At 37.5% G+C, this 15189-nt stretch overlaps 1 protein-coding gene across 1 annotated transcript in view; it reads right to left on the reverse strand.

Annotated features, from left to right (window-relative positions):
* Positions 1 to 15189, reverse strand: part of ezrb (ezrin b) — a 32185-nt gene that overhangs the window by 2411 nt on the left and 14585 nt on the right. The window contains exons 5-13 of the mRNA XM_084432253.1: positions 12185 to 12459; positions 11930 to 12013; positions 10530 to 10676; positions 7938 to 8034; positions 5447 to 5610; positions 4447 to 4577; positions 2901 to 3061; positions 2727 to 2819; positions 2295 to 2537 (exon numbers count right to left, since the gene is read on the reverse strand). Coding sequence (XP_084288379.1) covers positions 2295 to 2537; positions 2727 to 2819; positions 2901 to 3061; positions 4447 to 4577; positions 5447 to 5610; positions 7938 to 8034; positions 10530 to 10676; positions 11930 to 12013; positions 12185 to 12459 — 1395 coding nt within the window. The remainder of the gene's footprint in view (positions 1 to 2294; positions 2538 to 2726; positions 2820 to 2900; positions 3062 to 4446; positions 4578 to 5446; positions 5611 to 7937; positions 8035 to 10529; positions 10677 to 11929; positions 12014 to 12184; positions 12460 to 15189) is intronic.

A 15189-nucleotide genomic window follows, 5' to 3' on the forward strand; every position in this document is an offset into this window, starting at 1 on the left:
AAACCTTTTAATGTGATTCTACCAAGTAGGACATGTTTCTGGATTAACGTTGTTGTTAAGACCAAACACAATGTCAGGCCCTAAACCCATATATACCAATTGTTGATAACATTCTTATTTAGGTTAGGAATAGGTTATCGTTTGGATTGTTTGATAGTAATGTTGTTTTAGGACCGTTAAAGTATGTTATTTCATGACCATGACCTACTTGGAGAAATCTTATTGACTACTCCTTACCCCAACTGTTAACTACAGTTAAAGGCAAAAGGATATTATTGGTTTAAAAGACAAGCCCCAACCCCAGCCTGGAACCTAAGACTAATCCTATTACCAAAATCTGATTTGTTGATAAGAATGTCCAGGACCAACAAAGATCTGTTGGCTGTACTACGGTAATCATATGAGACAACCTGATGAACCTAAGGCCATGTTTGTAGACATCCCTGGTGTTAGACATTGCTATCAACCAAGCATATCTCTAGGTCTATCCAAGCCTAAACCTTACCCCAACTTCCTCTTAAAATCAGAAGTAAATGACTGGTAGATACTGTTGTTTCAGAGCAGGGTTATTTATTCCTACTCGTGAGGGGCTTTCACACTAGGTACTTATAGGCACTCAGTTATAGGCACTAGTCACCAGGGCGGTCCCCTCAGAACAAAATTTTCCCTTTGGGCCATTTTCCTGGTTGCATTCACAACGTCAGTAGGAACTCTTAAGTGACGCAAGCCGGCCGACAGCGACGTCATTTATTGAACAACGTCAACAACTGAAGGATGGAGGACACTGTGTTGAGAACTGCCAGGACTTTAGTGGCGGTCCATCTATCGAGGCTTTCCATGTTCATGCCGTTAGTTCGAGCAGTAAGAATACGGCTGGTGCCGGTGTTTCGTATGGCATGTGTTCGGCCAATCAGCCTGCACTTACGTCACTGGTAGTTCAGGTTGTGCCGGGTTAGACTCTGCTCTGAAGTAGGAGCCAACAGAGTCCCCACAAAAGTTTTTAGTTCTAAGAACTCCTTTTGGAGGATCTAATTGAGCTCCTCCTTCAGAGTCGGGTCTAACCCAGCACTATAGGAACTACCAGTGACGTTAGGGTACGCTGATTGGCCGAACGCACACGAAACACCAGCCATTTAAAAAAAGGCTGTGTAAGCCTATATATTTACTCCAGAAACTAACTCTACAAACATGGAAACCAGTGATAGATGGATTTTCTCCTCAGCGTAAAGGTTAACTTTGAGGGGACCAAGCCAAACATGATTATGTATTTCTGCTCACTGGACACATGAACCACATGGCATACGCTAATAACTTTTCATTACGGTCTAACGTTACTTTCTATGTATAACAATTCTATCTAATAACGTATTAGACAGGACTGTTAGACAGATCTTAAACTAATGAACACAGAGAATGCGAGCAGTGTGAGCTCAGGCGTTCTCAGCGCCGTCAAAATAAGTCACAACAACGAGCGCGGCTTACGTCACTTCAGAGTTCCTGCTGGCGGTGCAAATGCAACCAGGAAAACGTTCCTAGGAGAACCATTAGTTTTCGGGGAACCATCAGTTTTCGGGGAACCATCCTAGTGGCTAGTTGCTATAAGTTCTAGCTCCTATAAGTACCCAGTGCGAAAGCCCCTTTTGTCGAGCCCTAAAGAGGACCTACACAGAGACTGTGCTCTTGTATTCACAACCCTAAAATGGAAACCCTGCAGTGACAATCTTGTGCGTTTTTTAGTTTAACATTGTTTCTGTGCGCAACAACTACAATGATGGAGGACGGCAGGATCGGGAGATTCGGGACTACACTTTTATTACTCTTCAAATACTTTTGTTGGTTTAATGTTATTTACATTAGCTCCAGCCCCAATTAAACATACCAGATCAATGTCTTACTAGGCATAAAAGTCACTTAAAGGCAAGCCTGCAACCTTAGCATGCTAACACTGTGGTACGCAGGGAAGGAGGCAAGAGGCTGTTTTTTAATGGATGTTAATGGAGGAGAGGCTTCCGCATGCTGAATAAACCACTTTTTGGAGGAAATAGCTTATTAAAATTTGCAGGACAGTGGTCCTTCAGGAGCAGGTTATGACACCCCTGGACTAGAGTTAAAGAAGACACTAGGATCAACCTAGAAGAATAAAACTGCAAAAAGGTTACCCTAACCCTGTTAGGAACATGCTGGAGTCAGACCTGAACTCAGTCTTCAAGGAGCAGGATTGGCTACCCTGCCCTGGGCTCCAATCTTAAAGCCTCGTAAAGTTCAACCAATTGTTCCTACAATGTTATACTTACCAACAGCTGTTTCTGAACTCGTTCATTCTTCTCGGCCTCAGTGAGTCGCTGTTCTTCGTTGCGGTGGTCATGGAATCCTCCTGTCTGCAGGTCTGCACTGTAGCTCCCGTTGCTCTCCTCCCCATCTTCATACTCATTCTCATCAGGTTCATAGGCGGGGGGTGGTGGAGGGAGAGGTGGCGCAGCCATCACCATGTGAAGCTCCTCGCGGGTCTTCACCAGGTCATCCTGAGCCTCTTTTGCCTTGAACACAGTCCAACATCACAAAGATCAGACAGTCTACCAATCCAATTACTGAAGAACTTGAGAATGCACCAAGAGTATGGACACACAGAATATTTTTTGCAGTAATACAAACTCATAAAGGTTGAAAAAAGTGATCTTGAGTTGATCTTATTATTTCCATATGGGTTCATGTCTTAATGCTCTTACTCTGTGCTGCCATGTCACGGCTTCCTCCTCCTTGCGTCTTTTGGCTTCTTCCAGGAGTGCAATACGAGCAGTATGTTCTGCTAGCTCAGCGGCCTGAGAGAAATCAATGGGGAGGATTGTTAATGGAAAATAAACAACTCTTAATTTTTCTGAGAATCAGCGTTAAGTTCTCACCAGCTGTTCTTGACTCTTTAGCTGGTCCTTGGCTTGACGGGCCAGTTCCTCCTTTGCGAGCAGGGCTGCCTGCCTCTCTGCCTCCAATCTGGCGGCCTCCTCATCGGCCAGTCTCCGTTCATGCTCCAGCTGCACGGCCCTCTGCATCTGCTCCTGCAGGTCTGAAAACACACATCCAGATTTCATTTAAAGTGCAACCATCAATACGTCCTAAATATGGGTCTGGGCTTTACTGTGGAAGGTGGTGATGCCCTCATGGTTACACATCTGTGTTGTAATGAATAGTCGTCAATTCAACACTAAATAGTGGCGACCACATTATGCTTTTGCAGTCCCTATAATTAGTCTACTTTGAAGGGATAGGTCACCCAAAAAAAATCTGTCATCATTTACTTCCCCTAGTTTCACTGTTTGGTCTTCATTCCGTGGAACACCAAAGGAGAAGTTCAGATAGTGTTCATGCTGCTTTTTCCACACAATGAAAGTGAATGGGAATGAGGGGCTGTCAAGCACCATCAAATTAATACTCATTACTCATGCACTATATTCTGTATCTGAAAGCTGTAGAATAACTTTTTGTATAGCAAAATGAAATTTAAGTAATGATTCACTGAATTCTTGCTTGACAGCTGTGGTCACCATTCACTTTCATTGTCTGCAGAGCAGCTTAAGACTTTCTGCTACATATAATTCCTTTTGTGCTCCATATAAGAAAAAAACATATGGGGATTGAAGTAAATAATGACAGAAAAATTCCCAAAATGGAATGTTTGTCACAAAATGACATCACTTCTGCCTTTTCTACAGAGTACATAAATTGAGATAATTCAGAAAGCTTTGTTGGACTTTGTATAGTCAGAGATGGTTGATGGTTTTAGCATGTATGGCCACATGATTTAGGAACATTATTTAATCCAAAACACAAACTTTTCGGAATGAAAAATTAATAGCCTACACTATTAAAATAATCTAGTTTCAAACTGGATATCAGAAAGAAAAGCTTTGTGGCAAACACAAAAGAAACATGACATGCGAACAGCAGAAACAAAGTAACAGGTGCAGTTCGACACCACCTCGTGTTTGGATTGCCAGTCAACGGCATTGTCAGCTCGAACACACTCATCATGATCAAAGTATAATGTCTCCCCTTTATATAATAACAAGCTAAAAGGTTACAAACTGAAAAGACCAAAGTGACTGTGTCTGGCTTGACGTCTCCAATTATGAGTCACAAATTTTCCATATGGAGTCACAAAGTAAACCAATCATCGCAATAATTGTCAGATTTGTTTTTATTATAATCCATATGTTGTTTCATAAAACTAAACAGTTATTTTTAGTTTTTTTAAGAAAAACAGTTTTCTTAAAAAAAAAAAAACATGATTCCCCGCATTCAAAACAACTTGCATGTTGACTGTTTTATTGAACGCAGTCATGAAAATACTTATCTTGCATTAGACATGAACATGTTTTAACCAAAACAAAATATAATTTTACATGATATTACTCCAATTAAAAACAAACACACTGGACCCTGGCTTCTTACCTTTCTCTGCTTTTTTGGTCTTCTCCTCAAACTGGTAGAGTCGCATCATCAGCTCCTGTTTCTCCCTCTCCATCTGCTCTTTCTCTCTCTCTATGGCCTCTCGTCTCTTCTTCTCGCTCTCCAGCTGAGCTCTGCAGATAAGACACAACCAAAGAGACACACTGTGACGTTTGCTCAGGACACCGCTCTATACCCACAAATGAAAGTCATCTCTCAGACAGACCTGCCAAGGGAGACATAATAAAGTGGTCGTATAATACAAAACTCAATTTGCCTTGCTCATAGTTAATAATGATGTTAATAATTCAAAACTCATTGACCTGCTGCAAAAATGGCTTCATGACATCACAACCATATCAATATCTATTCAGTATTCAGCAACTCATGATGGGCAACAGCTAGTTAACCAATCATAACCAAGGTCATTTACATATAAAACTGTTTAAATGCCATTTGGAAAGTAATTTGCAGCAACTGGAGTTGACTAAAGGCAATGCCACAAAGTTATCATAATGTTGGATCATAAGTTGGATACTGCTATTTGATGCTGATTTGAGACTGATAAATCAGTACCATATAATATATTTAATTACCCACCTAAAAACTGCCTAGCAACCTTTCAGAAGATCCAAGGCACCACATAGCAAATTTCAAAAAAAAAAAACCCCACCTCAAACCCTTTAGAAACTACCTAGCAACCACATAGAACACCTTAGCAACCACGAATACATCCTTTAAATAAAAAAATGAAAAAAAGCCAAAGAAAACTAACAAACCAAAAGCAAAACAAAAATCAGGCTTTGCTAATCCAGTTTAAAATCAAACAAAAAGCAAAAAAACAAAAAAAAAAACAGCCTTTGCCAATCCACAGTTTCTAGTTCTGAAAGTGTAAAATGAAATATGGTACACAAATGCAGAATATGGTGTGTTTTATATCCTGCAGAGCATCTGCTGATGAGACGCCATCACTCCTCACATCGCCATGGTGATTCATCCTCACCTCTCCATCTGTTTGTGTTGTTTCTCCTCTCGAGCCTGTGCTTTCATCTGCTGCACCTCGATGGTGTCCGGCTTCCTGCGGCGCATGTACAGCTCATGGTTCCCCATGCACAGCTGTAGGATACGTTTATTAATGCGCAAACGCTGGGCGTAGAACACGAAATCCTGCAGGGATAAGAAGGAAGAGACAAGATATAAAGATGCAGGGGTTTATGAATCATCCAATATACTGGTCTTTGATCAGATTGAGAAGTCTGTGTATTAGTATGATAAAGTCGTGTGGTAATGTGAAAGCAGCTGCTCTGACGCTCAGAGATAACACTATGAAGACAGAGACTGACTGCTGGTGTTTATCAGCTGAAACAGCAGTGCTACAACTAACGACTCTTTACTGTCAAACTGCACAAATTACAGTGATTTACTGTGTGTGTCACAATAAAGCCACAGACATCTCACCATCTTTTTTTGTCACATTGCAGTGTTATTTTAGGATTATTTATACACCAGACGCGACAAATTTTATTCTTGGGGATTTTAATTGTAGTCTATAAGTCATTCTGTACTTTTTACCAATATATCACTTACAAGGCGTAATAAGATACTTGATCTCTGTTATGGCTCTATTAAGGGGGGCAGTGAATTCTACTATTGGTCCTCCTTTGGGTTTCTCTGATTATAATACAGTTCACCGGTTACCTGCGTATAAGTCAGTGCTGCGTAGAGAGAAAATGAAGAAAAGAAGAGTCCAGGTTTAGACAGAGGACAGTTCACTGGCTCTACAGGGGTCTTTTGATTGAACAGACTGGACTGTTTTTGAAGAAGCTACGAACAATTTTGATGAATTCAATGAGGTCATGCGTAGATATATCTCTTTTTGTACTGTAACGTGTTGTTCCATATAAGACTTTAGAGTATTTCCAAACCATAATCCCATTGGATCTCAAAGAGAACAAAATATATTTTGCATAAAAAGAAAATAGCTTTTCAGATGGGAGAATCACACACAGTTAGAGAGATCAGTAATATGGTGAGAGCAGAAATGGGTTCAAGTTGGAATATCAGCTGAATGAAAAAATAAATAAATAAAGTGCAACATGACAAGGATTTAAAACATTGGCAGGTAATGAGAGAAAGGAAACCAAGGGGATTAAATTAGATGGTTTTAAATCGGATATGGATTTTTCTGATACACTGAGTAGTAGGTTTGATCATCATGATTTTAGTGCAGAAATCAATTATTCAAAACATAGAACAAAATGTAGTAATTGTGAAAACATTGAAGATCACAAGGTTAAATGTCTTTTTCAAAATATAGATGTAAAGAGAAGTCCAGGCCCTGATAATATAGGAGGTAAGGTGTAAAAGACTTGTGCAGAACAGTTGTGTGGAAATGTTCACCATATTTTTTTTTTAAGCTACAAAAGTCCCAAGGATATGAAAGAAATATGTGCCCAAAAAAAAAAAAAAAAAAAAAAAAAAAAAAAACACAACGTGCCTAAGAATTGAAACGATTTTAGACCAGTTGCTCACACGTCGTTAATAATGAAACGTTTTGAAAATAAATAAAAAATAGTTAGGGAAGTGATTTTACAGCAAATAGAGTCTAGCCTTGATCCATTACAATTTGCTATTTCTTCATCTTTTAAATCTGGTTTATAAACGTTATTTATTGATTTCTCTTCTGCTTTTAAGAAAATTCAGCCTCATTTGTTAATAGAGAAATTAACATATAATTTTAACATGAATGGATTTTAGATTTTTTTTAACAGGAAGATCAGTGTGTTAAAATTAATGGTCTAAAAAAAATTTTTTATTTTGTTCTTCTGGGTCTCCTCAAGGATGTTGTTTGTCACCTGTGTTATATATTATGTCGCAATTCATACGAGAATAGGCACATTATTAAATATGCTGATGACTCTGTGATAGTGAGTCTTCAACAGGAACAGGATCAAGGACATGGTTCAGTAGTGGATGACTGTGATGTGCTGTATTAAAATTCCACATTCAGTTAAATGTGGAAAAAAATCTTCATAGGTAGATTTTATGATATGAACTAGGTGTATTATATATTGTTTATGTATTATGCATTGTCTGTATTTGTTACCTTTTGCTGCAAAACTAGTTTCCCCTAAGAGGGACAATAAAAGTAAACAAAAAAACAAACAATGGTTTTAAAGAGCATCTCGTGCTTTACAGACTTTTGTACAAAGTTTACAATGCTCAATGTTTCAAATACACAAAATGGTGTCGAATCTGAAATGTTTCTGACTATCATAATAACGTTTCTTTAACATTCTTTTTTAATCCGAAAACTATTTAAATTAGACTTTGTATCCAAAAACCTAATCCTAGACGTTGTGATATTGGTGTGAGATAAAACGTTTGTCGATTAGAGCGTGATAAAACAAGTTTTATTCTCGTCTCGTCAGTTTTTCAGTTTCAGGACTGTGAGGTATGAAGGCGGCTTGTGTCACAATTGTAGTTTCACTTACTGGAGCTTTTTTATCTATAGGCTTGATGACAAACTTCTTATCGTTGAAGGAAATGTTTCTTATTTCGCTCCAGGGGAATCCAATTTTTGGTGTGAGTCTGTGAAGACAATGAGGACATCATGAGATATATTTTCATTCCATACATAGTCACGCAAAACCTGAAATCACCACTTAAAAGGTGGACGACAACCATCAGATCTTGCCGATCGAGCAAAAAACTAAATATTAGCACTGAGATCAGTTTGTAATGCAGTGAGAATGTTGTACCACAGGCATGACGGTCCATCACTGAGATACTCAAGGAATGCTAAGACAAAGAAGGGCCTGCGATTAGCGTGAGCTAATGACATCATCGCAGTGAGGAGTGTGCTGTGATGTCTTTGTGGAGCTCATGGGAGTGGCGTCACAATGACGCCACGTCACATTGTCTTAACGCGTAGCTAAGAGAACACGAAGCTATTGTGGCCTACCTCGTATGACACACCACAAACCTGGTGAAAAGAAGAGTGGAACAAATACACTAGACCATTGACTGTCATATTTCATTAGCATTAAACATTTATACAATATTACATTTTAAATGATTTATGTAAGTATTTAAAGAGGCCCTAGTTTTTGTCCTTGTAGTGCTATGACTGTTACAGTCGGTCTCATGCTTGGCTTTGATTGGCTCTAGTGGGAATAGAGTTCCAGAGAGATGTCGTGCTGACTTGGTCTAGGTGGAATAGAGCTGCTAAAGATGTCGTGAATGTGCCTGCTTATTTTTTGCTCCTGTGGACAGAAGGCATGCATACTGGTTATTCTACCATTTAAGGAAAATGCTATATCTGTACATTTTTGGATAAGTAAATAAATAAATAAAATACTATTACAATATTATATACCAGTACATGTTTATATAATATATTATTATTAGTATAAATAAAATATTATATCCAGCACCTGTCAAAAGTTTGGAATTATTATTATTATTATTATTATTATTTTTAAAGTAGTCTCTTCTGCTCACCAAATATGCATTTATTTAATCAAACAGTAATATTGTGAAATAGTATTACAATTTAAATTTAAATTAATTTTTTTCCTGTGATGGTAAAGCTGAATATCCAGTCTTCAGTGTCACATGATCCTTCAGAAATCATTCTGATATGCTAATTTAACGAACAAGAAACATTATTATTATCAATGTTGAAAACAGTTGTGCCGCTTAACATTTTAGGAAATAATGATACCATTCAAACATTTGTGGTAAGATAAAAAAAAAAAGAGAAATTAATACTTTTATTAATTCAATTGATCAAAAGTGACAGTGAAGACATTTATAATGTCACAAAATGTGTCTATTTAAAAAATGATTTGATAAATAAATGTAATAAATGCTGTTCATTGAACTTTCTATTCCTCAAAGAATCCTGAATAAAACATCGCAATTTCCACAAACGTGTTAAGAACTGTTTTCAACATTGATATTAATAAGAAGAAATGTGACCTGAGCATTAAATTAGAATGATTTCTTAAGGATCAAGTGAAGACTGAGTAAGACACAGTAAATCACCTAATGAAAGTAACTTGGCTTAAAATAACAATTGTATTGGCAATATTGTTACGCCACTATGGGGTGACTGGTAAAGTAACTGTTAAAAAATGTATTTGTCATTGAATCATTCACTCAAGAGACTCATTCAAAAAACCTGATTCATCCAGTAATAATGAAACAAGTGAAGTCATTATGAGTGAGTCATCAAATCATTCATTGAAACCACTTTTTAATTATTAATTCAGATTAATGAAATATTTTTAAATAGACTGCAGAAATGTCATAACCTCTAGAAAATTATGTTATTTTGTGTAGTTGTCTGTTCAGAATCGTGATTTGAAACAAATGTGAAGCTAAGAATACGGGCCACTCGGCAGAAAGAGCACAGCTAACACAACAACACTTTACACCGTACAAACACAAGCAAAGATCAGATGAATGTGAACTATTTCACAGGTCGTTGTGCAACATGTGTGCACTCGAGAAGCCTTCTCTCAGTCACACACACAAACCTTGCCCAATGTTTTCAAGGACTGCACAGCTTGAAAAACCAGTCTTTGTTGCTATGGTTAAAATAGAGGGCATTGTGGGGAAAAAGCCATTAGACTCCACTGCACTTATGTGCAGACACAGAGAGATCTCTGTTTAAGGAAACAATGGAAATAAAATAGATGTTACTTCAAAAAAGAACATCATGTTCTAGGAATAATGTCCTCAAACCAAACTAAAAATCACCAAACGCACTCCCTCAATAGCTTGGATTTCACAGATTGGTGTAAATTAAAGGGGGATGATGGATGTGCAGGCCAAAAGTATTACTAAGTAGCTAGGTATACCACAAAATACCATGGTATTACGGTACCCATACAGTACTCGTAGTATATACAGTACTACCAACGGATACCATTATTTTACCATGGTACTGGCACAGTGCTTTTTTTGTAATCTAAATGATTTAAAAGAGGAGGAAAACACTGAAGATACAAGAAGTGTAGTTGAAATGCCACTTCACATAAGAATAATGTCAAATGAATGTAGGGAAAGGCTGAACTCACTTGTCTTCTTTCTCATAGATATTTAGGCCCAGGGCATCCACACCCAGCCATAGCTCCGATCCCTTCTTGTTCTTGATGTCGAAGTAGTTCACACCATACATTTCCAGATCCTGAGCAATTTTCAAATACTCAAGCATTGCGTCCTCTCTAGGGATAAATAAAACGGGACAACAAAATGATCAGTTTCAGTGTGTAATGCTGGCTGGTGACATGACCAAAATCTTTTAGCACAGTATATCATAACATGGTAATAGTATATCACAATGTAGTCATAACTAGGGTTTTACACATAAAATAATATTTTATATATTACATAACCATAATCCAGAGAATTCAATTATTTTTATATTATTCTGTGTTGTTTTTGTTAACTAAGGTATGTTTACATGACAGCCATGTACTAAAAACAGAAAGGTTTGTTCTTTGTACAGACGACAACGTTGTCAAAATGATCCCCGTTCACACGGATCCACGAAAACGACTAAAACGCTGTATTATTCATGCCAGACCAGTAGTTGGCGATGTCACTTTGTGAAGAAACACTATGCGCCTATAGACTGAACACGCAATACACATGCATGACGTCACCGTTTTCACAAATTCACGTTTTTGTAGTTTACATGGAGAAGATATAATAACAAAAGCACATAACTTAATTAGTAACTTAACCTAAAATTAAAACAACAACTTTATTTATTAAAAATATATATAATCATACATAATTCTAAAACAATCCTGATATGATTATTTACCTTTTTATATGGATATATAACATTAGATGATGTTTTAAAATCGCTAATCATTTGAATTGTACATTTTTGAATTATGAATGTTATGAATTGAATGTTAACATGGAAAGTTGAGACATTATCAACCATAAACTACCGACAGTTATACCAAGTTTATAGCGGTCTACACTGTGACACAGATTGCAAACTATAGTATGCAGATTCACACTGGAATATTTGAAATTGCGCCACAGACATAATGCGGTATAAATGGCAAAACAGAATCTCTACCAACTGACATTATCATTGCATGGCATAACGTATATCGTCAAACCACTCTGGCCTATAGAATGATTTATCAAGCAAGTCAATTAATAGGCATCAGTCAATAAATGCACCTGACTGTCCAATTGACTGATGTGTTAAGATTCTCTACAGGCATTTTAAAAATCTACATTTAGCATTACACTGTCCTCCGACCACCTTGTTCTCAAGAGACTGAAAAGCCTGTGTGTTGAATGTGTGCAAACCTAACACTCTATAACCTTCTTTTCAAGACGACTACTCAAAAAGCACAATTACACACAAAACTGCATGTGTGCAATTGTCAGATAAGATGAAGATGTCATAATAAAGGGGCCATTGATAGCTTTTGCGAGGAAGTCAACTTACTTGAGCATTCCTCGATGTTCCTCGTGCCACACTTGAATCCTCTCCTCCCACTGTTCCCGTGACAGCTTGTGCTGGTCTAGAACCCTGCAGGACACAATGTGGAAATGGACAATGAAACCACTAGACAAACAAGGACTTGTTTCTAAACCTTCATTCGTTTTCTGGAACCAAGTATTGCTGAGAAATGATAGCAGACTTCAAATCATGTAGGTCCAGGAGGACATGCCCCGGCTAAGCCAGGCCTCTGTGTCTAACCGTTGGGGCAGGAGACGATCTGACGTCAGGTATCCAGGCCTGTGCATTTCCTTGCTGAAATCACCAAATTTGGCCTGCACTGAATAGGAGGCCAGAAGCACCGCAGTCTCTGGAGGACAGTAGATTTCGTCACTCAGAATGCCATCTTTCACTTGCAAGAAGAACAGCTTTTGAGTGATCTCCTGGATCAACTCATCCGACACATCTTCTGGGAAGAATTTAGCCCGGAACTTAAACTGGATGGGGTTCTCCTTCTTTACATCCTGCGCGGAGACCTGCAAGAAATGAGTTTCATTTGTTGACTATTATGCATGTATCACAACTCACAACGCAGGAAATAATTCAGAAATGTCAAATTCTCTAAAAGCCTGACTTCCAATTTGAATGGTTTTATCTGTACACCAGTTAGTTTTGGTGCTGAAAACTGACTGACCAAGCAGCATGCGTGCCAAGAGTGTTTTTATATAGTAAAACAGCACTATTTGTATTTCTCAGTGAGTCTGTGTGAGAGGTACACAATTTTGGAGGAGTTGGGGGGGGGTGAAATGTTCCCAGAAAAAAAAGAAAAAGAAGTGATTTAGAATGTGATAAAGCTCCCGGTTTGCTGTGCTTCCCAATTTGGCGAGAGAGAGAGAGAGAGAGAGAGAGAGAGATTGGTTAACTACCATAGTTAAAGGGGTGGTATAATGCCCTTTTTACAAGATGTAAAATAAGTCTTTGATGTCCCCAGAGTGTGTATGTGAAGTTTTAGCTCAAAATATCCCATAGATATTTTTATATAGCATGTTAAAATTGTCACTTTTTGAGGGTGAGCAAAAATGCACCTTTTTGTGTCTGTCCCTTTAAATGCAAATGAGCTGCTGCTCTCAGCACAGGGGGCGGAGCTACAATGGCATGTGTCCTTTTACCTCACAAAGACATGCACTGAAAATGTCAATGTTTATGGTCAAATCGGAATCAGACAACGATGGAGAGACTCAAGAAGTGAACACATGTTGAATGCGACAGGACATTTCTGAACGGTTAGTTGATTAATTTAGGTAGCTTATATGTGTAATTACCTTCTAGTCATTGATTAGCATATTCTGTAATGATAATCTATAAATCGTGTTCCCGGGGGAGGGGTTTATGTAAATTTTAGGGTTGGTGATGTCACTAACCCGGGAGGAATGTCGTGTAGTCCCTACCAGCCATTTTTTGTAGTCCTTAAAAAACGATTTCTTTAAATGCATATATCTTCCTTTGCTTTGAACTTCGTAACCTTGCAGATGTTGTTTATGCTCAAACAGCAACATTACACACTAACTAAAGTTAAAAAAGTGAAATCATAATCAACCACCCCTTTAAAACAAACTAACAATGAAACACTATTCTAAAGCATTTATTAATTTTAATTAAAATGTTAAATTTCAACATTTACTAATACATTATTAAAATCAAAAATGGCATCTGTTGATATTTAACAGACCTGAGCTATTATGAACTAACAATGGACAGTTGTATTTTTATTAACTAACGTTAACAGAGTGAATTAAGTTGAATTAACTCATGTTACCAATTTTATTTCAGTATAACTACCGTATAAAAACCACAGGGAGCCCTTAAAGCTTCTCTTTTATTTCAGGGTTAAACAAGTGCTCTCTCTCTCTCTCTCTCTCTCTCGTCGTCCATTTCTCTCGAGCTCTGATCTGTGAGGCGTTTATGAGAGGAATGAAGCCAAACAAGTTTCTTCTGATTTTTTGTTTGTTTTACTGCTCCTGATTTATGGTGGTTACAACCTCATTTATGACCTGCTCAAATATTTCACACCTTATTAGAATACAGTCCTTCTAGGACACTGTATATTTCAGTCACTTAATTTGAAAATCACTTTTTTTAGGTACGATTTAAGTTCTATTTTCATAAGTGTTTGTTGTACTGGTCTAAGTTTTCACACTGCACACATTAGTGGTGCATATCTACTGTGGTGGCCATATCACCAATTCAAAAACAGCTGGTATTCAGTCAGATTTAATCAAGTAACTTATAGTTACACATTGGGGTTGGGTTCAGTTTTGGGTATTTTGTGTTACTAGTATGTGGATGTCAATGCGTCTTCCTCTTATTAGAACTAGATTGCAATTAGTAACTCAGATTAGATTTCATGATGACAAACTAAAGTATATAATTGTTAGTTGTCCACTCCTGATAACCATTTTACAATTTCTATAAAAGGAAACATTAAAAGGACCATTGTCTGTAGAGCCAGAGGTCTGTTACCGCCAATGTTAAAGCAGCCGCTGCTAATGCTTACATTTTGAAACAAACCTAATACTTATTCTAATAATTAATAAAAACCAGCAGACTGAAACAATCCAAAATAGGGTTGTCACAGTACTAAAATTTCAGTAGTCAATACTACCAGTACAATTTTGCAGTTCTCTGTACCAATTTTAGTACCAGAGCAAATACTTGTTCATTAGTTATTCGTTAATCATTGCAGTTTGATTAAACCTCGCATTTAAATACGATTGTCAATCCAGAAACTTTGCTGTGTACTTAGCCGCATGAAAAACTTGTAATCAGACTGTGAATGGGTTATTATAAACAAATATACTTTAGAATAATTATGGCTGTCAATCTCTAAAGAGCAAACTCACTGAATCCTGTACTATCGCGAAAACTCTTGTTATAATAAAAAATATATGTCTTAATTGTACAATAAATCTCTTACATAATGTTTGTACTTTGTTGGTAGTAATGAAATGATTTGCGAGTGTGTGGCTTGTGTTGTACAAAACCTTGTGTGATTTATATCTGTTTTAAGCAGATTAAGACTAACTTACTGACTAGCATCTCTGACAGGCCGTTGCATTAACACGCTCCACAGATATGATTGCGATCGGCTAAAATGCTCAACGCTTGTAAAAACACACTATAACTAGAAACATTTGAAGGTCAGAGTGCGCTCAAATAAACACGAATGAGTTCGTTTGGAAGCAGCATCTATTGGCGTGTACTCTGTA

This window comes from Rutilus rutilus (assembly GCF_951802725.1).
Source record: "Rutilus rutilus genome assembly, chromosome: 15".
Taxonomy (NCBI): domain Eukaryota; kingdom Metazoa; phylum Chordata; class Actinopteri; order Cypriniformes; family Leuciscidae; genus Rutilus; species Rutilus rutilus.